The 26,304-nt window shown below is 39.1% G+C and overlaps 1 protein-coding gene across 1 annotated transcript in view; it reads right to left on the bottom strand.

Moving 5' to 3' along the window:
• arhgap24 (Rho GTPase activating protein 24) overlaps positions 1–26,304 on the bottom strand; it is a 76,334-nt gene that overhangs the window by 43,080 nt on the left and 6,950 nt on the right. The window contains exons 2-3 of the mRNA XM_020642982.3: positions 20,623–20,847; positions 6,821–6,908 (exon numbers count right to left, since the gene is read on the bottom strand). Of these exons, the coding sequence (XP_020498638.1) occupies positions 6,821–6,908; positions 20,623–20,832 (298 nt within the window). The 5' untranslated portion in view covers positions 20,833–20,847. The remainder of the gene's footprint in view (positions 1–6,820; positions 6,909–20,622; positions 20,848–26,304) is intronic.

Genomic DNA, 26,304 nt, shown 5'->3' with positions numbered 1-26,304 from the left:
CCATCTGTCACATAATTACATTATTCATTATGTGTATCTCAGCATCCTCTAATATTTAATGTTTAATTTTGAAATAAAAGCACACAGTAACTGAAGCCATATTCCTTGTATGCATAAACATACCTTGCCAATAAAGCTGATACTGACACAATAGAGAGTTCCGCTAATATGTTCTTGCATAATAAAATGTGACCTTTTTAAGTAGAGTAAATTTTAGTTTACTGCTTGAATTAAGAAAATGCAATGCTTTAGAGGAAGAAACAAAGAAATGTCTCTGCACTCCTAGTCATCACTGCATCTGGAAATTAACTCTCAGCACAACAAGTACAATCTAGAGCACATTTAAACAAACTTGCACAACATTAGTGAAGTGCATCCATTTTTGACAATAAATGTAAATACACAAAATTTGCATTTCAATTCTCTTGGCTCCTTAAAATTCTGCATGATCCGTTGCAAATTACAAAGAAGAAAGAGACACAGTACATCACACAGACTGGATTTTAGTGTTTTCCCCAGTCCTGTAGTGGCCTCAATGACCACATGATGGCACTGTCAGCTTTATTTAAACAGGGACTCTGAGGCTGCTCTTGGTCCTTACCTCACTACATCACTATGTCAACTCACACTTAAAGTGAGGACCTGTAAGCAGATTGCTGAACCAAACATGATCTTTGGTACTGAAAGGGAAACTTTACTCTCCAGGTTTGAGACCCTGTAAACAGCATTTATCTCCTCGGGGGTGTCCACCTGCTCCTGGCAACATGATCCCAGGGTCTTCTCATGAATGAAGGGATGTTGGCCTCTGGGGGGGTGAGCAGGGAAATATTCCCATAATTCAGCTGTGGACAGCTTTATGTGGACTGACCAGCAACTCTAACCACTCTTCCAAACAAACAAACAAAAAGAGAGGAAAAAGGAGAAGAAGGGAGGAAAAGACTGAGCCTGGGGCGGAAAGAGAGGGAGAGTGACATACTGAACTCATACAGGAGCTGCAGCCCTGTGTTTATTAGAGCTCGGGGAAAAGAGCAGCACACAGTTTCTCCATCTCAAACACAGCGGGGAGTGTTTCCTGTGTCGTTTTAAAGGACTGGGATGATTAATCACAGTTGGACCACGGGGAGTGACATTTAGCTACAGGTATTTGTGCAACCAAGTCCGAGCCATTTTGTCCCAACTCATTATTCTGTCTTCTCGCTATCGCAGTCTGAAAAACCCAGATCCTCAGAGCCAGGGTGTACCACACAGCTGTATTCACATCATAGCTGACATTCTTGGGAGGATTCGGCGACATCAGATAAAACTGCAAACTAATCCTAAGCGACAGGATGTTCTGATATGTATTCCAGATATATGGACTGGGAGAAATGCAGGTTTTATTCTGTCAGAGCTGCCTGTGTGTGAGAGATACTCTTAAGAATATACTTCTTCTTCTGTGATCCCCCAGGAAGTACCAGAATATAGAAAAGTTTGCAGGTAGATCCAAATATGTCGGTATAGAAAACGGCTTGTGTCATAATCCTGAAGCAGAGCATAACATTTGCTCCGATAACATAAAAATAAACATTTAACGGCAGAATCTGACGTTTTGACAGTCGTATTTGCGCCTTTAGCTCAGGCCCATGAGTGCTCGCACATGTTGTAACGCGTCAGTGTGACGGAGGAAAACATCATCAAAGCTTGAAGTCTCAGTTTTGCCGAGCAAAAACAAAAGCCCCATTGTGTCTGTACCTGAGTGTCTCTGTCAGACGGTTAAAAATAAAGGCCATGATTCTAGTCTAAATATTGTTAGCCATGTGGTGAATCTGCTTCAAAATCCCCCCTCTCTCTGCATCAGTGACACTTTGTGCGGGTTGAGCACACAGCTGTTGCTATAACCAGTGAAAGAGGAAGAAATGAAAGATGAGAATAACAGGAAAGAAGAACAGAAAAGGCACCAGAGCATACAACGCAGCGCAAAGAGTTTTGCAGATTTTACAAGTTTTTCAATGCACAAAGAGAGTAGGTAAAACTTCTCATACAAAGCCATAACACATTTGGCTTAAAATGGTAAGAACACAAATGTGGCTTTCAAAGGAGAGCCTAAAAACTCTAAATGAAAATACACATTTTTAATAATTATAGCTGCACCTAGTGTTATTCAAAAACTCATTCTGTTGTTTAGACCGCTTCAGACTGTGTTGGCCAGGCAAATCTTTTGATTGACACCTGCCTGGTTCCTCTCACAAACCCATGTGACAATCAGAATTGTGCAGCCCGAAACAGTATGTTCATTTCCTCTGATTCAGATTAGGAAGACGGAAGAAGCCTTACAAATGTCACATTTTCATTAAATGAGTCACTGAATGGTGAGCTACAGTACGTCATGCTTTTCCAAGTTTGTTATTGTGGCATCTAGCACACACAAGCAACATTAGCTGAGATGTCCATTTATGTTTCAAAGCTTTGACTAAAATGCTAATTGATGGCTGTGTATACCGTGGGCTACCCTGCTAAACATATGACAACACCATTAACCTGCGACCAGGAGTAGATCATCCACAGCTGGAACTGACAGAAGCAGCAAAAGATAAACAACCACACGGTCAACACTCAACAACCGGGGCTGTGAGAAGTCCGCTGTTGTTGTTCATTAATGCTATAGAGTGCTAATGCTAAATGTAAATATCTATATAGCTGTCCATGGACTATTCTTGATTGGTTTGTGAAATTTACTGACACATTTTCAAAATATTTAAAAGTTTAACCAAACCAGATTGTGCACAATATCTGAAAGGCTTTATGAGTTTAAAGCTCCTGTTAGCGGCACAAAATGTAGATTTTAGCGCCCCCTGTGGACAAAGTGCTGGATGGGCTTGTACATGTGTAACTAGTGTTTTTCAACAAAAATATGTATTTTACTTCTTTAAAGCGAAAATGTTTCACTAATTGAGAATGTCAACAAAGGCTGTGGCAGTGGGCATTTAATCACATTTAATCAGCAGCGGTTTCATTCATTAATAAACAAACAACATGGGAATATCCAATCTTATGGTTTGCTTTGCTTTTGTAAGTCACAAAATAAATATATTTATTAATTTCTCTCTGTTTCATAACAAGCTAAAAAAAAAAACTCCTCACATGGGCTTTAAATGAAAATATTTTAATATTTAAGCTAATCTTTAAAAACTGTAGATGCAGTATTATGAACATAAGACCCTAAATTACATATTTAGAGGCTTTCTGTAGATTTGGGATTCAAATGCCTTTGAAACACGGAGGCCTGTGTGACTCTCTCCCTGTACAGATGTCCTGATGTTGCTTGTGTTCAGACCTCATCACCGCCCTCCCAAGACAACGAACATCTCTGTACAGCTCTGACACCCCCCCCCCCCCCCCATCACTTCCCGTCTGTCCGTCTGCCAGCGAATGTCCTTGTGTTGTGTTCAAACTGCAGGGCTCCATTTAGACCAACGGAATATATGTGTAGTGTTTTCCTTTCATTTGCTCTCTCTGCCTCTGTGAGACCTCTTTATTTGCTGTCTCATAACAAGAAATGTTCTTGTTTTCCATCATTACGAGGGCGTAGAGTAGTGGAAGTTGCAGAATGAGGAAAACAGTTTGGTAGTATTAGTGGTTCTCAAAGGAGCGATGAAACATCAAGTCTGTTGAGTCGTGATGCACTTTAAATTCCCATGAGGCCTTTGTAGTGAGTATTTGGGCAGCGTCTGTTTTAATCCCCATGTTTTGGTCTGTATGAGTAATTGCAGCATCTGAGGCACAGCCATAACAACCTCTTTTTAAAGTTTTAAAGAATAAAGGTTACCCTGGGTATTGTGGCAAGTTGAGTGTATTTTCTCAAACCCTAGCAGTCATATGTATGAGTAATCATGTGCAATATGTGCTGGATTTTTTTTCCTCTAGTACACAGTCATAACACAAGGGCCATTTACTATATGCATGACAATTCAGGAAATGTTTCACAATTTAAAATAACAAAAGCTTCTTTAAATTCTTGCAGGGTTACATCTAGGCTTAAACAATTCATTGAATTGTAATCGTGATTTGATTTCGACCTAAAACGTATAAATATTTGTGATCTCAATATTGATTAGTTGAGATTATTATTTTACCAAAATCATGCAGCCCTAGTTTCATCCATTCTACAATCTCTATGGTAACGGCTGGTTAGTTTAGGCTTAGCATTAAGTCTAAGGTTGAGTCTGAATTCAAACTCTATACTTACCTATTCATTGTCCCCACAAAGGAAATATGTGGACAATAATTATTGTGCAAAGGTTAGCAAACTTTAGTTTTAAATGTATGACTTACATTTCTGATTCAGCTAAATGACTATAAGTATACAACTCTTTTCTACCGCTGCTACTGTTTAAGATGAAAACTTATAACAGGAAGTTTTAGCCAAAGTATCCAGTAAACAGAAAGTAACACAAATCTTGCTGTGATCGAGGTACCTGGAAATCATCTCGTTCTCAAGAAGTTTAATACAACACACTTGGGGAAAAGGATGTAAATCATCAAATTTTCAACAAAAGAACTGGTACAAAACTAAAATAGTTCTATTTATTTCTAATGTTCACAATCAGCAGTTCTAAGGAACAGCACCTGGTTTTATGTGGATATTCTGTGTGACAGTTATTTCAGATATAGAAAACTGACTTACTGGATTTCAAATGTGTTTTCCCCTCATAATGCAGGCTGGTCCCATGTGGAAAGAAAATATCAAAACTGTTTGTTGCTGTGCCTGGAAAACTGTAAGTCTCACAGGGTCAACAGAAATAAAAAAAAAATCAGCCACACACTACAAACTGTTACTGGTATATGAAAATAAAATTAGGTATTACAGTGGGCAACAACAAACACCATGGTATGATATACCCAGAGAGGGGGAAGAAGTCTTTTTGAAAGGATCTTCATCAATGATGTCAGTCATATTGTGGTGTTATAATGTGTACCTCATGTTGGAGATGTTGCAGGTTTGTGATAAACATCAGTGTTCATCTTTTTTTTTTAAATGTGTGAGCACCTTAAGTATACATGAAAATATGTTATATCATTTCATAGCCACCCAAGCATATACAAAGATTGTGTTGAATTGTTTCTCCTATAACACAAGTTACACATACATCAACATGAAAACTCACAGTGCCCGAAAAGATCTCTGTAGGGGACTGTTAATCCCAATCTGATGGGTCAACTATGTAAATCAGGAGGGTTCATTAGCCTCCAAAAAAAAATACACTATTAACGGTCTTCCCAGCAAACCTGTGACACACCTGGACTTTACATCTGCCAGCTCTGGCCAACTGCCCACATCACTCATTTAATTTTGGCTCAGGCCATCCAGCCTTTAATTGACCTTTTACTGACAAATGTTTGGATGACCTCGACTCATTATCTACCAGGTCACATTGTTTTAGAGTTTGAGTCCAACGGGAGGGACAACTTATCAGAGAAAATGTCAAATAACTTTAATGTTTTGGTCTCCTCTGACAGAAACTGTAGTTGATACTGACTCGGGAAAAGACCAAGATCTATAATTTACAATTCAATTCTGCAAACTTCCTGTGTTTTCTCCACTGACTACTGATTACTGTAGGCTGATCAACTGGTGTTGATGCACTCTGCTACTGTTTCTTCGACCAGCTGTCTCTTTGTCCCCAGAGAACATGTGTGTTTTAAATATCTTCTCCATAGACTCACATTCCTGGCAACGCTCTGCCTGGGAAAATAACTCACAAGTCCTTTTGTGTTGAATCTGTATTCCTCCTCGAGTTCGTGTGTCAGTGTATGTGTGAGGTCAGCGGTTTAAGCCACGCTTGTGAAGTAAGCTTCTGAAAAAGCAATATTTAACATCCTGGAGAAGCTGAAGCTCAATTCTTCAGTTTGAAAGCTGCTGTGAGATAGAGATGATACCACTGTCATGCATGCTTCACAGGGCTAGAGCTAAAGCTATCATTAGCTTGTCTTTACATAAATTGAGGAGCAGAATTTAATGAAAACAAAATGTTGAGAAAAACTGCCTCCCGGCACCTCTCAGGATGACTCATCAACTTACATCTGTTACAAATATTGGCGCCACACAATAATATGGCAGAGTTTAAGTTGAGAAGATAAGTATCACTCCTCAATATGTTAACTGAATATCTACTGCCAACAGCAACTTTGCGTCGCTTAGCTTAGCATTAAGACTATCAACAATGATATACCAAATATAAGATGTATAAGTTGAATTTAGTAAAGAGATGCTGATAAGCAGATTTTTTTTATGTATGACGAAAGCAAGGGTAGGTGTTCCCCACCGCTCCCTGTCTTTATGCTAAGCTAAGCTAAGCACCTGTTGGCTAAGGCTTTATATTAAGTGTGAAGATATGACTCTGGCATCGTCTCATCTTACACTGAGCTTAAAGGAAAATTAACACATTTCTAATAAAACTATGCTCTTTCATAGTTAAATAAAAAGTTTGTATCAGAAGGCGAGACAAAAGGAATATCTCAGAGGATAAACCCTAAGAGACAGAAATGGAGAAAGAGAAACATAACATAGTCCTAATTTCAGAGCAGAGACTTCCCTCTCTGCTCTCTTACCGATGACATTTCCTTTTGACATTTTCTCTCCTCAGTGTAGGGCAGCCTCAGCGTTTACTGTATCAACAGTCTAAAACATCAGCTCAAAGTTGAATTTCACGTATTTAAACCTATACCTCAACCTTCATGGCAGACCTGAACGCTCTCATCTAATATCCACAACATGAAGAATGATTTTAACTGCCTTTATTTCCTTGGTACAGATTGAATTTATAAAGCTGTTTCATCCTACCTGGAATGACCTCAAAGAGGAATTTCCCACTGTCATCGCCACTGGTTGGATGCTCTGAAACTTTATTTCCAGGTAAGAGAATGGCTCCCTGTGGAAAAAGGAACAGACTGATCAGTGACCCAATACAGTGACTGGTGAAAACTTCATGACCAACCAGCTTTCTGGTCAGTTTTGTTGGCTAGAGTTAAGAAAGGATTATGAAAGTTAAAAAGATCAAAATGCATTTCTGTTTTAACTTAAATATATATTCAGAAACCCCTTTTCATCCAACAAAAGATGAAAGGAAAACAGACTGTTCACAAATGCAACCTTTCACTGTTTTTGTTGGAATTGCACCTGGATTGAGAAACAACCATGATTTTTTAAAAATATTTGATCCTTTGTTCTTGCACATTCACCTTTTCTTGACCTTTTCAGCTCATCTTTTCTGCCACAGGACTATCACTGGAAAGCTGGGTTTAAAACAGTGTCATGAGTGTCAAAACAGTCTGCACTGTCATGTATATGTATCAGGCAACAGGGAGGGTAGTATGTATATAGTAGGTCTCCGGGGCCTTGGCGGGATGATGGAGCTGAGCTGTTATAAAATGTGGCAAAGTGGCAGCATTATAGCAGATCATCATCTCTGTGTCTCAGCTCTGTCCATGATGATACATCATCAGCGTGACACTTAACGCCAGAGATACTCGGCTTTAAATAGCAGGAGCTTCAGCATCAGCTTTTCTTAGAGTCAACCTCTCAACAACTTCACTGAAGAGTATTTTACTGCCTGTTAGAAACGCTGTGAGGTATCTGGTTGTTGTCTTCACTGAGCATCACGACTGACTGACACTCATGAGTTGAACCAGGGATACCATGACCAGGAATAACACCAGATACTTACCTAATATTGCAGGACTTAAAAGAGTCAGAGCTGCCTGTGACCCTTTTTGGGTCACCAGCAATCATGGTGTAAAGTAGCTACTTTTGCAAAAAAAGTAACTTTAGTTGACAGCTGCTGCAGATGAATAGTAAGTAGTATACATCTTAATATGTTATCTTCAAAGGTAAAATATAAAACATTGTAATTGATTTAACTATCCAACAAGATGTGAAGTTAAATGAGCTTCACATCAATCAAATACAGCACTATAATAAGTTTCCCATCGTAATCATGAAGCAACCTCCGGTGCAAAAACCTGCAGTTCGAGTGTCCACTAGGGGCTGGCTGCAGAAGCACCAGAAGTCACATACACAACCATTCAGAAAAAAAATGTTGAAAGCAGGAATAAACATGTTTGCAGCCTGGCTCAATTTACTAAATTGGTCTGAATCGTAGAATAGTTCTGCTCCTCTTACTTAGCCTGTAGTCAACAAGCTATTTAAAGTTCAGAAATGTGTTAACTTGTCTGCTATCTGGTATTTATGAGCCAATGATAATTCAAGTTACTTAAAAAAACAATGTCAGATTGACCACTAATAATGACATTAGAAAGTCAAAATGTTCTGAATTAGATACACCACACACTCAAAAGCTAACAAGTAAATGAAGTTCCTTCACGTGTTAATCCTGTGAGAATCACAAAGTACCTTTCTACTTTGCTTATTCTACTAATTAGGACTATAAAAAAGGATTACAACCCGACAGCAGCAGGTTGGTGCTTTATGCACTTAGTGACTTCTCACTTGATTAACAACTGGCACATAGCGCCACACGGCAGCATCTGACAGTCATTACAGTGCCCTCTATCTGGGTTCATGTTAATGCAGACAAGATGTGCACGAGTGACAGCTTCAGTATTAAGGACCCACGCACATGAACAGGATCTGAGGAGAGTCAGTTTCCTTCCTGCTGAGAGGGAGAGCTCTTTAATGAGCCCCACTGAATAACTGTGACAACCAGGGAGTGTAAACCCTACCTGAGGCCCCAGATGAAGTGCTTTTTAAAGGGGGGGGGGGGGGGGGGGTCATAAAGATGGGACAGACATGCTACAAAGAGGAGGAATGGGGGAATGAAAGAGTTTGTTTGATGTGGTTGTAAGCAAGAGAATCTGCTCAGCTTCAGTGTCATGGGATTCAAAGGTTCTTTGAGAACTTCTTGAAGTGATTACAGATCTTTTTTGTCATGCATATTGTACTGATTTAAGGGAACAGGAGACAACTTCAATGAATCATGGGTAACTAAAAAATGTGTGCCTTTTGGACGGTTTGTATTGCAGTCCCTATCAGAATTACAAATTTGCCAAAGGATTCTTGCAAATATCAAACGATACTGATACCTGTTTCGATACTATGGCAACATATATACAAGTCCTAGGCACCCAATATCGGGAAAATTAATTTCTTCCATTTACGAAAGATTGCAAGCAAACGTTTGAAAAGTTTAAAAGTGAATCAGTGTTTAAGTATTTGTGCAGTTAAGACAGTGCTCTAAAAAAACATGATTTAAGATCTGTGGTCTTTTAAAAGCTTTGGTCATTTGATACACTTTCCATAATTTAAACAACAGATTGCATCGTTCTGAAATTTCTACAACCGTAGTCTCTATACTATGAAACCTCAACACATCTGATATTCCTCTGCTGTTCTTAACTTCAGCCACACTTTCCATACTGACATCCTCCCTGGTGGGCTGTTGTTTGCTGCAGACAAACCCGACCACAGACAGAGGACTATTTACTCAGCAAATAGTACGGTAGCCTGGCCCAGCCCACTGAGCAGCAAAAAAGTCCCAGCCTATTTTGGGATGTTTTCGGCATTTTTATATTGTCTTTAACAAGGATGATGTCATTTTTTTTGGAAACGGAATAATGACATAAACCTAATTATCTTAAAAGGCTGAGCCAAAAAAGCCAAACTCACACAATATGGGACAGTAAATACTGAGAGAGGAGCAACAGCGGGCCACTAAGGCTTAGAAACAGCAGTCGGTTTCTGAAGCTGTATGCTCCAAATGAAATGAAACAGTGTTTTCTCAGACTGCAAGCAAATACCAGATTACTCATTATGAGTCCAGGTCGGTTTATTTAATGGCTTTAAGTAATTTAGTCTGACCTGCTTGCACACACTTCAGCAACTTCCAAATGGAGCCCGTTTATTTGGTCATAAAACAAACTTTTCCTTTTGTGTTCTAAGCTAGCTGAATGTGCATGGACAGTTAAATACAGGAGGGGGCAAAGGATGTGTCTTTAATAAGTTCTCTGGTCAATGTGCCCTCTGTGATAAAGAAGGTTGGGTTTAAAGTCTCATGGGAATTGGCCATCTTGCATGTTTCCAGTTCAGCACTGATATGTAGGAACTTATCGGTGACCGAGCTTAACATAAAAAAAATCTTAGAGCATTCGTCTGTAGAGTCCTGGAGGTAAAAATCGAACATGAATCGTTGATGGCCCGCTTACTGAGGCTTTGCTTCTTATTCTGTCCACTTTGCTCAACAGTTTCAATCTCACAAGAATCTTAAGTTTAATCTTTTGCCATTTCCGGAGAATAAAATAAGCCGTAGGAGGCTCGCGCTAGTTAGCTATGTGTCATACAAGTAGTGAAAACGCCCAAGCAATTTAAAGTTCTCAGCGTCAGATGTTAACTCTTAAAGGAATAAGTGTGAAGGATGGAAAACTTTCCCAGTGTCTGCTTATCTGCACCAATGGACGTCAAAATATTTGTTTGTACATGAGGCAGTCTCTTGGATAAGTAACAAACACAAGAAGATGCTATTTTGAAATGATACGTTCATGTTCCCGTTTTTCTGTTACGTTAAGTAAAATAAATAGTTGAGATCAAATCAAACAGTATCAAATTGAATTGAACTAAATCTATATTTTAATGAATCATCAATGATTCGGTTATTAGCCTATAAATTGACTTTGGAACCGTCTGACATTTTAAGCAAGTTTTTAAAACTAGTTTTTAAAAACTAAAACTTTTTAGGACAATGAGTTCGGACAAAGACCATTTCAGGCTAAACTGCAGAGTTGGGTTACAATTATCTGATGGCCCATCACTGCCAGCGACCTCTTTTACAGACAGTCTTGCTTTGGGAACTAGTGATCTGGTCTGAAGAATGAGTTTAGAAAAAAAAAGACATGTGGCAAGATAATGAAATGCAGGGTAATATGTTGTGGTGCTGAGATTGATTCCTGATTACAAATGTTGACACTGATGTCAATTAAGCAGAAGATATTGTGTAACAGGTCATTTAAGAGCTCATTAACCATTGGCTGGTTGGTCAGCTGTCCTTTTATCCGATAATGACTGTTGCAGCTTCAGTGACCTCTCAGACATTCAAACTCAGTGGGAGACCTGGACACCATACCTGCATGTCTGAACCATAAGTGTAAGGCAGCGTCTGTCTTTGTTCTTATTTTATTTCACTATATAATCCTCAATTTTTACCTGCATGTTTGCTTTAAGAGCTGTCTATTAAAGTGGCAAAGAGTTAGTAAAGGTAAGTCAGCTCCACTGAGTCCATCAATCCAATAAATGTCATCATAATTTCACAGTTATAAAACAGGCAGTTCACGTCTTCTGCTCTGACTGGCTGAGCCTTGTTTAAAACCCACAGTAAAATCCACAGCTGTGACTGCCAAACAGTCACTAAAATATTAATATGCCAATCAAACGCAACAGGGCAGAAATAATGGAAGACTTCTGCATTCTTTTTCATTTACTTGGTGGTTTAACAGTGTGTGAATGATGTGAGAAGTTAGACGTGATAAACCCGGAGACAATAAAAAAGACTCAAATAAACAAAGATAATTAAAAATCTGAAGATTTGCCTGATCGCATCTGTACTTACTGGTCTTTGAATCTTAACAGTTAAGGAAATTGCACGTCTCTGGCGCTAAGTTCAAACACAACAGCAGACCTTCTAGCAAATAAATGTGTTATTTGCAACAAAAATCTGGGACAGAGAAGCAGACAACAACAGAGGCAAGAATGCTTCTTTGACAAACACAGAAAATCCATCAAAAAGAACAAGATCCCTAAGATAAAAAAAAACACACACAAGGCCTACAGTGATTTATGTGTGAGCAGCTGGATAACACAGTGTCCTGTCACTTTCTTACAGGAATACTTGTCACTGCTGCTGCTGTCTGCCTGACAGCCTTATCTTCATCCAAGAAGAACCCCCATATAGAAAAAGTAAAAAAAAAAAAGAAAATACATCTAAACTTCAGGAAAAAAAACGATGAGTCTGGAATGTAAGGGGAGGTAACCGAATGAAGGTTTTCATATTGATCTACTTCTCTCTTTTACATAGGATATAAAATGCCAAAGCAATTACATTAAAATCTAATAAAGTGAAAGGAAAGACATTAAAGGCTCCTTGTTTAAAAGTGAAACCTTCAAAGGTAGAATGCAATACTTCAATAATGTTAAAACCTTGTGTTTTCCGTTATCTATCCCTGCTTCTTAGAATTAGATTATTACAGATTTTGTGAGAATCCTGATCATATTTTCTTATGACATAACACACAGCTTATAGTGGTACATTAAAGCTCCTGTGATGAGTTATTTTAATGGTTATGAAACAATCTAAAATTCACATTTATATCTCTTTATGAGCTAAAAAAGCAAATAAGACCGTTTCTATGTAGATATTTGTAATGTGTCAAACCGCTGCTGGGGGGTCAGTGACAGATTAAGTGAGTGAAAGAATGCTACGGAAACAGACATTTTTATATTTTCCACAGCAGTGATTCTTGATGTCTGATATTTTTGACTGTTAAACGCTGCAGGATGCGATTTTTTTGTCAAAAAAATACAAGTTCGATCTGAAGAGGTGAGACATACCACTTTGTCCACAGAGGGCGCCAAAACAGACAAACTGAATGTTCCTGACGGGGGGGGCTTTAGTAATAGTTCTCAGAAAACATCAAAGGGACGAGTTTAACAAAATGAACACACAGATTCACTGAATATCCCATTAAAAGAAGTTTCTCCTTTGCAGTGCAGAATATCTCCCAGTGTCTTTATTGAACCTTATAAATACAGAATTTGTATATTTTTTAAAGGAATGTCTCAGAGTAATTATATTAAAGTCAGAGTGCTTTCTTGGCTCCATGTGCTTTGTGGTTTTATCCTTTTCTAAGGCAAGTAACTTTAATACAAAGTCAATGAAAGGACAAACTGGATCAGTTTCTATCCTGGTGATGATTTGTCAGATGGACGTACTTATTCAGGTAGTTTTTTTTTAATTGAAAATAATTTGAACTACTTGCTAAGCTAAAGACAATTCAGTTTCAGATTGGGGTGCTTTTTATCTAAAATATCGTATGAACTAATGGACACATACTATATTCAGTAAAGATGAGTTTGATCTGGAGAGAAGATTTCGAATGAAGGAATGAAGGAAAAAGAAGATCTCTCTCCGTGTCACAAGAGGGAATTCAACGAGAGTATTAATTTATAGAAGCTTTGTTATCCTCCTCAAGAAAAATAACTGGGCGCAGAGGACAGATCATTTTTATTAGTGCAAACTGCACAGTTGTGAGATTTATAGCTTTAATATGAACGTATTTGTCAGAGTAAATGTTTAAGTCACACAATCTTATAAGAAACTCGGATGCAACTAAATCCAAAAAAGCTGCAGGGTACTTTGTACCAGTAGAGAAGAGGAAGTAGTTATTTGTGTTTTTCTTTTTACAATAAGAGCTGGTAAAAAAAGTGAAATAAAAAAGGAAACTTGTGATCCATTGTGTTTGTATGTGACAAAAAAACAGTAAATATCCTTACAGCAAGGTCATACATTTGATATGTACTGTACGTCTTTGCATGTGCTCTACCTTAATGCACTCTTAGATGTAATGTTATCTCATTTCTTGAGCTCTCTACAAAGCCGCATATGTGGGATCATTTGATACCAGACGTCAAGGACGACCTTGATTTATTGGTCAGTGTCAAATTCATAAAACAGAAGAGCTTTTTAACCATTTATCATCTCTATCTCTTAATGTTGTATTAATATATGTTCATGGTATACTGTAAAACCCTAAAGTGATACTTTTGGGATCAGATTGTCTGTATGGTATGGCAGCTAATGGCATTGATAGACTATTTCCATACACACCCATAAACAATCTGAAAATGACAGTTCATATTTTGTCGACAGAGTCGTCTTCGTTATTTAAAGACATTTGAATAAGCAGCATGAGAGTTTTGTTAGAAAACACTTCTTCTTTTCTCAAAGAGAAAATGAATGATGCTCCACAGGGGGCACCAGAACTGCCATAACCCCCAAAGTCCCTCACAGGAGCTTCTAGTTAATTAGCAAACTAGAAGCATTAGCAAACACTTAATATCAAGGACAACATCAAGGCTAATCCATGAAGCCATGTATTGGACGGTGTAGTATTGGCAGTCAGACAAGGTCTTTTGCCCACAGATACCAACTGAAACTCTGTGTTGTGTGCGAGGAATTTTGATGTGATTCAACACAAATCCTGCACCAGCTGCAGACTCGCTTCTTGTGAGGAAATGTTTTCCCCCCAGTAGCGCAGACACCACTACACCTGCGCATACCTAAAACTCATATTGGCTCTGTGTTAAAGTGTGTATGTGTGAGAGAGAGAGAGAGAGAGAGAGAGAGAGAGATAGTGACTTGAAAAACAGAACTTGTAGGAACTTGTTGCTATTCCTGAGAGAGTTAATTGACTTTTCCATCCATAAATACAGAACTTATTAGACATGCAGTCCCCATAAAGAGAGTGGAGGAAACAATCCCTGTATTTAAGGTCTGTATATAGAAATACTGACAATCAGAACTGTCTTGTGTTAAATTGTCTGCACTAATGCATTAAGCCTGCTGAAGAAACTAGTAATTAATTGTCAGGAATAAGACGATACAGTAATTGGCTCTTAGTATGCCACATGGGCACCAGATGGCACCCTGCCATGTCCACAGTAGAGCATGTCGTCAAAATGTGACACATGCATGCAAACTCTGTGTTGGGACCTGTTATCTCAGGATGATGTCAGCTGTGACGTACACAGCAGGGTGTTTCGATAATGTCAACATGACGGTACACATTCCTCCGGCATTCAAACTAAATGTAAGTCAAATCACGTCTGGATGTTATTGCCTCACTGAAACCGCCGCACCTTACAAGGACACACATATTCTGCCACGATCGGAAGTCTCAAATGTACCATGCAGCTGTGTTTTTCAGAGCTGAAAGTGACAACACTTGAGCAGTGAAGGTCACACAATTGGTACAGTGTTATTGCTACACCAAAACAGCAGCAACACACATTCTTGCAGTATGAATAATTACAGAACTTCTGTGGCATTTGTATTTTCTCCTGTTAAATGCCAAGGTCAAACGGTTTCCAGCTCATCTCCGGAAAACAAAGGATTTTCAGTGAATTACTGCGCTGTTGCATTATTGATTGAATGCAATTTCTCATTAAAGTCAACTACTTTTCTGCAGGTTTTCTGTCTGAGTTCAGACACAACCCCCTTGTGATATGAATATAAATAAAGTCACTTGCAAGGCTTGTTGTGGCTAGAATTGAAAGATCCTGCTTGAATTTTAATATGTCAACCATTTCTTTATAAATCATATTAACATGTAATTGGTTAAATGTATTCATTGACAATTCTCTCATTCATTCATTCATGAAGCTACCTTACTTTACTATACTGGAGCCCAGATTTGATGGTAAGTGGTTTAAATTACAATAATCATTCCATTTCTGCCGCTGGATGAATACTGTCTTTGTTTATGGCTCCGTCACATGAAATCTGAGAGCATATCTGTGTGTGTGTGTGTTTGTCTGTGTGTGAGAGTGTGAGCGGTTACATGCATGCTTGTGCGTGCATATATCTCCATGGACGAGTAGGGGCAGGCAGATGGCATGTTGACGCCGAGCCCACACGTGCCGTACCCTGTGCATGCTTTCTGGTGACCCTTCACCTCCATGTGACTCCCATTCTTCAGATTCCACACGCCGCACAGAGAGGTTTGGCTCGGCTGTACCGGGGACAATACTGTCCCCCTTGCACTGACGATAATAACACTGTGTTTCTAGTAATGTTATCTAAAGACTCATCTGAAGACAAGTTCTTAAAAGTTCTTAAAAGTCTCTATATTTGGATCTCTTCATGCCAATGCCCCATAGTAGCCAAAAAGAGTTTTAGGTTATGTTAAAGCAACTACCTTGTTTGGAATCTGGAAAGATGTGGTCAGGGTTAAAATTGCATGAAAGCAAAGTTGGACACATGATTGTATCGCTATCCCAACCTCTTCTTTAGTCTTTTACACTTTTAAATATCATATTACATAGTTATTATTCACATGAACACAAGAGGTTGCTTATTATAAGAATGTTTGAATAGGTCAATATAATGTTTACTTCTCACTACAGTCTTTGTAATAAATGTTCTATGGGGAATTCATGGTCAGAATTAAAGACTGGAGTTACAACACTTCACCCCAAGAATCGAAAATCACATTAAATCATGAGCCACCCAAAGATTCCCAGCCCGAGGAGCCACAGAATTCACTTCTGCTAACCGAAGCACACATTATACTTACTGATAGGACAATTAAGATCCTTCAGGTCAGTACAGTCCAAAGCCAAACAGATTCTTGTTTGTCGGTCTGGAGCGGAGCATACACTCAGGGTATGGAAAGTTCTGACTCCTATGTAAGTTTCCTGCAGTCGTTTCTCCTCTATGCCAATCTGCAGAAATTTCTGACATTTTCAATATGATGCCAAGTTTTTAGCGTCCGTGTTTCCACGGCAACAGAGAAAGGCAGATGTTCCTGCTCCCACTGAGAAGGCGGCAATTAGGCAAATGTGACAGGTAACAAATGGAGACTTCACGGCGTGTGAGAGGATTAATTAATATCTGATCTAAATATGGCTTCACACCACTGGGCTATGTGGTTCAGGGCTCCACTTCACACCCTTTGAGTTGTCTGATGGGTCGAATATATGCTGTTGTACGTTTTTTGCCCTGATCTTGAACATCAGTCTTAAAGGCTAAGAACAACTTCAGTGGATGCTCTTTGTCCTCTTTGCCCTACTTGTGTTCTGTCTTTCAGGATGTTAGAAACTCTACACTTGTTCTCTAGTCTCCTGATGGGTACTGCCGTGTCTTGTGAGAGTGTTTTTTCGTGCTATTCCATGCTGTTCTGCTTTGGAGGTCACAGAGATTTAAGGACTTTGAGCGCACTGCTCTGTGCCTGACCTAGTTTTACTGAAATTTTCCCATTCTCTGCAAAAAGTAGCAGGTTTAGGTGACTGGAATTGATGTTGGCTTCATTTCAGAAATAGAGAGTGAAAGTTAAGAAACAAGTGCAGAGTTTCCATCCAGTCTCTAAAGTTGAAGGAACATTAATACAAATAATTTTTAAGTAGATGACGAGTATATTTAAGGAAGACAAATTGTTTCCTGTCATTTTCGGTGACTTATTATGAAAAACAGCTCCGCAGAGTTTGCATCATTCCCTCAGGATATTCTCAGCACCAAGAGCATAAACAAAGCTGCTGGTGCTCCCAATATAAGACCACAGGAAGAAGCAGAGCTACCCAGAAATAGCAGTAGAGACTATCTCCTCTCACTGTATCTGGCCAGTGGCCCACCCTCAGGTCTGCAGCTTTAACCTTCACAGACTTGTGCTGATGATGTGGCTTAGGTTTGGCTGAGCTGAGCTTTCTGGGAAATCAGCCAGACTCAGAAGTGTGGGTAGATGAGCAGAATGAACAATTCATTTGTGCACCAAGAGTTCAAGTTTCCCATGAACAAAAAGAAAAAAAGAGGACATTGTTTGGATGGAATAGATATAAAAGGTTGGGGTCCTTGGTGTATTTTTCTATGCAGACTAAGAACAGAGCTTCTGGTGTGAAACAGCTGTGTTTTAAAATGCAAAAGAATAACTCCCAAAAGGACATAACGTAATGCATAAATGAGTTAGCGACAAGTCAAGATATGCCAATTGACCTATGAAAATACTTTAGATAGATTTAAAGTAACTCTGATTCAAGTATCACTCTATATGTGACTTGCTTACTGAGTCCTACACACAATGTAACTCAACTTTTTGGTATTTTAGTATTTAAAGCTCCTGTTCCTGAACTGCTGGAACGACTGCCATGGGGCAGGTGTCAGACTCAGCGGTTGACTGCACGATGCTGAGACAGCCTTTCGTTTTTGAATTTTCTACGGCAATTCGGCAAATATCTCGATACTTGAAACATATGACTGTCAAAGGAAAGTGGAATTTTCTTAAAAACACTACTAAGGATGGACAGCGAAGAGACACACAGGGGGCGCTAAAATGAAAATTAACCAAAAAGTTCCTCACAGGAGCTCTAAGAAATGTGTATTTCAGGAAATGTGTGTGTCATGATTGTGTCTATTAGCTACTTGTATTCTAAAACAGTGACAATATACGTTATAGAAATGCAGGAAGTGACGGAGTCAGAGTCCTTGGTTGTCGTGGTAATCATAACATGTGTGTTTAACATTGTGAAATGGTTTTTATTTTGGTACATTAAGGTACATTTAGTTATTTGTTAATAAAGATCACAGTTTGATTTAGAGTGGATATGTTAGCTATAACTGTTGTGTTGGCTATAAGTTAAATTATACTCATATCTGACATTATAGCGTTAAAAGTCGAGTTCAAGAAAATAATTCAAGATCAGATTATTTTCCTGGAGGAGCCCATGCACCAATAACTTCTCTCTAAGCAGACTTCCCTGGTATCAGACAAGAAACTTTGGTAAACAAATTATTAAATGAAGTGCAGAAAGCAAAAATATATAAAATGTGATCCAAAAAAAAAAGAATTTGGTTTTAATTAATAAAAATAGACTGGATTGATTTTGAGCTTCAACGGAGAAATTTCAAAATCAGTAATCCTATTTTAGCCAAACAATCTAAATTGCAGGAAAAACAGCAAGAATGTCTCTGTGTAATGATAGAACCATTTAAAAAGTGTTCACATGCTTTATCTTGCTGTAGTTATTACATTTCAGTTGCTGGTGGGTAGATTTTGAACCGGACAGGCTAGCGTTTTACCCTGTCTTCCAATCTTTCTGCTATAAGCTAAGCTAGTAATCATCTCCAGTAGATTCATATTTAACTGAGGGATATATACGTGGTATCCAATGAACCCATCTACTCCTTTAATATCCCTTGTAATCTGTATTCAGCTGTCTCTGGCTCCCTGACACTAAATCCCAGCAAACTGATCCCTGAGCTGCTCTAAAACAGAAGAAACATAAATCAATGTCAACTTATCCTTATTTCTCTTCATCCCAGATGTTAGTTTAACTTCAGCTTCGTTACAAACATGCAGCGCTTTATTGAAATAACCTGGTGGTGGTCCACATTTCCACATGTGATGTGTATAGTTTCCCTTTCTAATGAGAGTCAAAAGTCTGTCTGGTCCTGTTTTCTTTGTTCAGTCTGCACATGCTCAGTGAGGTGGGCTGCCTGGTTACAGTAACGTTAGAGACGGTATTATTGTCTGCATCACTCACTGTCCCTACTTCTTTCAGGACAGCTCTCTGTGTCTGCTTCAGTCAGAAACAGCTCTCAGCACTTTACTCGTTTGAATCAGAGTCAGATCGTCTTATCTTACTTGGCTGAAAGATGTAGTATCAGCTCTGTAGACACAAGCTGCCCATTGTTTCAGAGACACTCTGAATCTTGATCTATTGATACATTTCTGTAAAGCTGTTATATAAACTTGCAGAAAGCAGCATAATTACATGAACTGAAACTTAAGTCAAAGACAGATGGTCTTTTTGTTTAGAAAAGGACAGCAGAATATTTTTACAGAATATTGGAAGTAAGTCGGGAAAATGGGACATTAGTCTGACTTTTGATCATTAACCAATCTGCAATCTGGGCTCTGGATTCTTTCCTAAAATATAAAACCTTTAGAAAAATGTATATTAAACATTTTAAGAAACAGTTTGTTTCCTGTTTCAAGTTAATGTTGATTTTTTATCAATTTTTATGACCGGTAATTAGCATTTTATATTAGTAACTTCTTGAGTACTTGAAGGTTAACAGTGTATAGCAGGGGTGGGCAACTGGCGGCCCGGGGGCCACATGAGGCCCCCATCAACCCTCAACGTGGCCCTCAGGTCAATATCAATTAATTGGAAACATGAAGAAAACATGACCAAATCTGCCATGAAATCATGAAAACCAGAAATATGTCCATAATAATATTTGATCACTGGTATATGTTGAGTTCAATTTGAGACAAAACTGACTGTAATCGTTTTTGTATCCTACAATTTGGCCCCTCTGGCAGTGAGAATTAAATGAATCCCTGGTGTAGAGTGCAGAGCCAGCATGTCTGGCTTCAAAACTAACAAAGGTTGTTATATATTGTGTTTAGCAGTATTGGTTAAACTACACGTTACTGTTGGAACTGCTATATTTTCACACTCACTCCCGGATTGGACAAAGAGCGATGTAACCAAGTGCGACCCTTTCCTCCCTTCCTTTTGTCTCCGTGTTCCAATAAGCACAGAAAACTGCACATGGGAACCATCGGCTTCCCCAATATTTCCACATGCAGCGTGCAACTCTGATCTTATCTGTTCACAGGAAATATCTGCTCACTAGTTTTCTGATGTGCCAGATGGAATCACAACAATTTAAAATCTTGTTGAGCTCACAAGAGATGAAATTGATTTGTTGATTTTGCAGTGGTGTACCATCCAAAATGCCATTATTTTTGTGACAATTCCTTTAGAACATTTGACCACTAATATACTGTATGATTCCATGAAAACAGTTCTGGGCAATACCATGAAACTGGATAAGTCTTTCAGTGTGTTTGCAGCCTTACCAGGGCTTTGGTCTCCTCTTCGTCTTTGTAATAGAAGAGCTGCTCCCCTCGAAGAACAAACCAGCGGCTGTGCCAAGTCTTGACAAAACCTCCTTGCTTCCGTAGCCACCCACACCTGATGACACTCGGCCGTCCCTGCCTCTGCGTCTCTGCGCCGGCCTGACCTCCGCTGCGCTGGGGACTGCTGTGGGACACACACTGGTCGTCCATTACAGAAGCTCGAATCTGCAAAACAGGCAAAGTCTGTTCAGATACATCGATACTGCAAGATACAAGGTGGCAATAGGCCAAACGTCTGCGACATGTTACAAAGAGATTTTGCAGAATGTGCACATGCCATCTCTGTAGGGATATTAAGAACACAAATTATGAATAGATCCAGTATTTGTACGCTCAGTGTCCCAATATTCTGCAAGAGATTTAACCGGTAAGCAAGGAGAGTGTATGATAGGGAGAGAGTAATATTTAGAGAAACAATCACCACATTCCAACACATGTGTGGCAGCACCAGGACTGGTGGAAACAATTTTCTCTGGATTATCCTGATCTTACTTTCTTGCAATGTTAAAATGTAACTACACGGCATCTTTTGTCTATTTTAAAACCTCAACAAATATACCAAAACCATCTGCATGGCTGGATACCACCGTGCGACTGGAAGTAAATGGGAAAACTGTTTTGTTTTTTAAGGATTTGGAGAAAGTGGCCGCAACAGTCATGTTTGGCTTATTTGCTGTTTGCCAGTCATCGACCATTATGGACTTTGAGACGGATTTGAGTGTTGAAAGGAGACAATGGCACGAGGGAATACGTGGGTGGAGGAATTCATAAGTCAGATAACAAGACCGCAGGCCACACCTCTAATCTCTGTTTTCCTTCTTTCTTTTTTTTTTGGGACACCCACCTACAGATGTCAGCCTGCCAGTTCTTCTTTTGTTTCAGTGGAACATTTTGTCTCGATTTTAACCCTCAACATTAATGACTGTTTTAAAGTTGAAGTACACGATACAAATGTGTGATAAAACCCATACCACACTCCAGTAAACACACACATGTAGCTGCCTCCACAGTAGAATAAAATAAAATAGGAACGACAGAATCAGAGATCAACACTGCTACTTTACTGACTTTGTGGCTTATAATGAGTCATTTTAGTCAAATACAGCCATAACACTCCAGGATTTCTCAATGATCAAAGTCTTGCCATGTTTCATGACCGTACTTGTGCTGGTGCATTAACTGTACCATGCCGAAGCACACCTCTTTCAACCTGGACTTTTAGGGTGACGCATGCTTAGGGAGGTACGTCGGATTATCTAGTGTGGTGCGCCCTTAGTGTAAATGTACTGTGTATTTCTTTTATATCAGGATAACTCCTGATATAATTCACAATTTCCTAGTTTGGGATCAATATAGGTCATCAATAAAATGGTGAACTACTTTTCATTGCCATTCACTCTACTTTGAGCCATTTAAAATAATAACTATTCTCTCCATTATCATTTATATGGCTTTACAAAATGGCAAGTACTTAGTGATTTCTGACCCAGTCATTGTTTCCATCAGAGTAATAGATTGTCTCTAAACCTCTGCATCACTCAGTGAAATCTGCCACTACTTGGAGACTGCTGCTGTCAGTGTTAAGCGTTGCCATGTTGTCTGTGGCTCTGGTTGAGCTTGCATTGGTGAAAATCCAAACAGCCCACATCTCCAGATGAGGACCAGATGCAGCGCAGCCGTGTTCCAGCAGCAGTGGAGCAAGTGCAGCAGGGCTGTTGTGGTGATTTGAAACGTCTCTCTTGTTCCATGCACACGGTCCAAGCCAGTGTGTCCTGTGTGCATGCCGTGTGCATGCTCAGACGTGTTGGCCAACTTGGATTCCTCTGAGAAAAAAGGTGTTTTTTTCACTTGTTTAGCATTTTGGTGGTCATAACCTGCTTATTATCTTCTGTTTGTTGATACTTTATCTTTGCTCAACTTTCATGTTGGATACATGTGGGGGAAAATGTCAGTAGTGCTCTTAGTTGAACAGCAGTGAAAGCTATCATCTGTTGAAGGTTCATTCAAGGGAAAAGTCTTTATTGTGTGGGAACATTGAACAACTTGGGAACAACTAATATTGAAGGGAATAACCTCTCTAACCCTGCTGCTCCCCATGGTCTTTATTCTCGTAGCGTAAACAATCTGTAAGCACACACACATCACAGTCTAGGGAGGGTACACCCATCTGTTGATGGATTCACCTGCTGTGTTGCCAGTCTGGTACCACAGCCCTTTAACAGTTTCATGCCTCTCGCACAGAGCCTGCTGGAACTGTTCTGTACTGCTGCAACACATTGAAATGATGAATAACTCGGGGATTTATTCATGTCAATAACTTAAAGGTGTCTGAGAGCAGGAATGGTCTTTAAATTTCACATTCCACTGTGGTCCAGGCCAGAGGTAATAAATGGCCACACAGGGATAGAAAGCATTATTATCACTAAATCTATAAATCAACAGACAAATGGAGAAAGATTATTGTAAATGTTAGTGGGTCTGAAGCCAATGTAAAAAAAGTACAAGATAAATTGTGACCTTTAAAATGATTCTTAATTTAAATGTAATGTTCCAGCTAAGATAGATCAGACAGAATTATAGGAACATGATGTGCAAACAACAGCTATAAACAGATGAAGCCTTTATACTATTCCCAATATGAGGATCAATTTCATTGGAATGAAGAACCACTTTTAAGTTAGGTGTAATAAGATCACTAACAGAAGAAGCAAAGGCCTGGGATGGCTATATTGCTTTGTTTGTTTGCTGGTCGGTGCACCCCTTGGGTCTAGACTAGGCCTGCAAGATATGAGAAAAATATGTGATGTGCAAAAAAACGTTGTTCATCGTTGTGATAACCAATAAATATTGAGTTTGTATTAGCTATAACCCACAGTTTCTACATCGATCTGCTGTTCCCAGTGTTTTCCACAATGTCTATGTTTGCAGCATGTTCCTCCTCGATCCAAAATAATCTCAAAAAGCATTTTTCTTCACAACTAACTTGGCACCAGTTAATCTGAGAGAAAACAGTTTATTTTAATGTCAACGTTTCCATATTTGTAAGCCTGCAGAACGTGTGAATTCTGTCAAGAGCCAAAATTAATCGCCAAAACAGGAAGAAGTGTGTAGCGCTACTCAGACCAGAAGCCGAACTAATTTAACCTTCAGTCAATCAAGGAAATGAAATCAGAGGATCTTTCTTTTATGTTCACATCTTATGGGAGAGTGTGCTTTGAAAGTGATTAAATAAAAATCTATTGAAAAAGTGTTGAAATAACTTTTCTCTTTTTATAACTATTGAAAAGTATTTATGGATAACCATATTGTACAACTTAAACCATTAACTAAGAGTTCTCTCTTAATAAACTCCTAAGGAAGTTGCACATGATTTACAGCCTTTATGTACTCTGCTCTGTATTGTGGTACTTCTGCATTATAAGACAATAAAGATATCAGATTAAAACTGTGGGTGCAGATTTGTTTTTAAATATTCAGGAATGAGTCATGCAAAAAAGAGAAGAATTAAGCAGGACCCTCTACTGATCAGCCCCTAAACTTTAGTACACAGGGAGTTAATCACTTGAAATCCGAGTGTGTTGTAACTGTAAGAGGGGATTTAAAATATTAAACTCAGGCAGGAAATCAGGCAGGAAACTCCAAAGAGCATAAACACATTATAGACACATTTGCTCAAAAGCTAACACATAATGCTTGTTAAATCACACCTTCAAACTAAGACCTGGTGTCTGAGTAATGAGCTGGCTAGCACAGCAAACACATTGGTTTTCAGTTGATACTGTATACCTAATTTTATATGAAACAACAAACCATGATGGGCTGCAGGGAAGGTAGGTGGCCTCTTTCATGAACCTGGATTTCACATGTAGTTATTTCCTCTTCACACTGTACTCTAATAAACCTTCCTGCTGCAGGAGCTTGTTCTAAGCACTTTCATGAAAAACTGCAACGTCTCTGGAAGAACATATCACAACCTTGTTTCTACCATTCAGCACATTGAAAACAGCCGCTCACAGGTGCATTCTGTATCGCTGTAACACGCCTGTGTGTGCAGGTGCATGTGTCTCTGTCCCCTGAGCCCCAGCCTCTAAAAAAAGCAGCAAAACTGGACATGTAATTTTAACAACAAGGTTGGAAAGGAACATCTAAGAAACAATTTCACAACACTAACTTACATTTTAACTTGCTAGCCACAAAAAAAAAAGTTTTAAAGTGCATTTATTTTTAATTTAGGCCAACATTTGCAAGGGGAGAAGTAGTTTGGGGATGAAACACCAAAACAGACACCAAAAAAGTAAATGTACAGTTTGACAGCCCAATTCAAAAGTTTAGCGAGAGTACATCAAGTCTGGTTTCTTGAGTAATAAACCTGGCACTGTGATGGAGCATTCAATTTTCAAACCAGCCATTAACAGTTAACATTACCACCTGCACAAGTTCAGTAAAGCCTCCTTCTCTCTCAACTTCAAAACTGCATTTGAAGACTTCAATTTAAAAAACATCCCGGAATTTTCTCTCAGCCCAGTCGAGAAATGTCACCACACTTAGAGGTCGATGGGAAGAGACACTTTGACCTTCACTACAAACAAGAGCCACACAAAAATATGTACCAGGAACGCATGCTGTACGCTCGAAAGGACAGGAGAATGACAGAATCAGCCCCCATGGGTTTTGTGGCACGCACTATTATTTCTAAACTGGATGCAATGTGTCTGTGGTGAGCAAGAATCAGATGTGAGATCATTGCTGATACCAATATGTTTAATAAAATAAGTTTGGATAGCTGATTCTGACTGTAATGTTTTTATGGTTCCATCTTCTTAATTCTTCGTTTCTGTTTTTCAAATGAGGCTATGTGATTTGATGTTTGAAAATCGCTGCTTGCATAGTCCCTCCTCTTGAAATGTCACTGAAACATGTCTACCAAACTGCTAATCTTTCTTAGAGACGATGTAAGACTCCCACACTGCCGACATTATCTTTGGCAATTGACCAAGAAAACAAATCACATGTGGGCACAACATCCCTTGCCCTCTTACATAACATCAGTTTGCCCAACAGGTGACTTTTTCTGCCCAATGAAAACACCTTTGGGGTGCCAGTAGACTAGTGGCTAGCGTGTGTGTGCCCAATGTACAATGGTTAAAGTCCCCCAAACAGCAGCCTGGGTTCAGATCTGACCTGTTGGGCCCCTTACTGGATGTCATTCCCCTCTATCCATTGTCATATCTCTACATTAAAGGCATAAAAAAGGGGGTTAGTAAACCTTCAAAAGAAAAGAATCAGTAGTTGGTATACCAGCTTGCAAGCATCAAATTGACGTGAGAACAAAGGTAACACATCTGTTACTAACATCTGTGCATGGCATTTTATTTGCTGATAAGCCAATGTCAGTCAACAGAGCATGTCAAGTATCTGTCAATACCAATGTTCAACCATTACATCAGAGCATCTCTTGTCTGTGGCTTGGAATAAATTCAAACACAAGTAAAAGGAAAAAGAAAGTGTGGAGAGACATGAGGGCTATAAATGTTTCAAACTATGACTTGGGATTTGGCTGTGAGGTATTAGTATTCTCTGTCTGTTTCCATTGGTAAAACAGAATCTAAGCAAGGCCATCTG

This window comes from Labrus bergylta, chromosome 17 (assembly GCF_963930695.1).
Source record: "Labrus bergylta chromosome 17, fLabBer1.1, whole genome shotgun sequence".
Taxonomy (NCBI): Eukaryota; Metazoa; Chordata; class Actinopteri; order Labriformes; family Labridae; genus Labrus; species Labrus bergylta.
The sequence above is the reverse complement of the archived record's forward strand: the minus strand, read 5'-3'. Positions and strand labels throughout refer to the sequence as shown.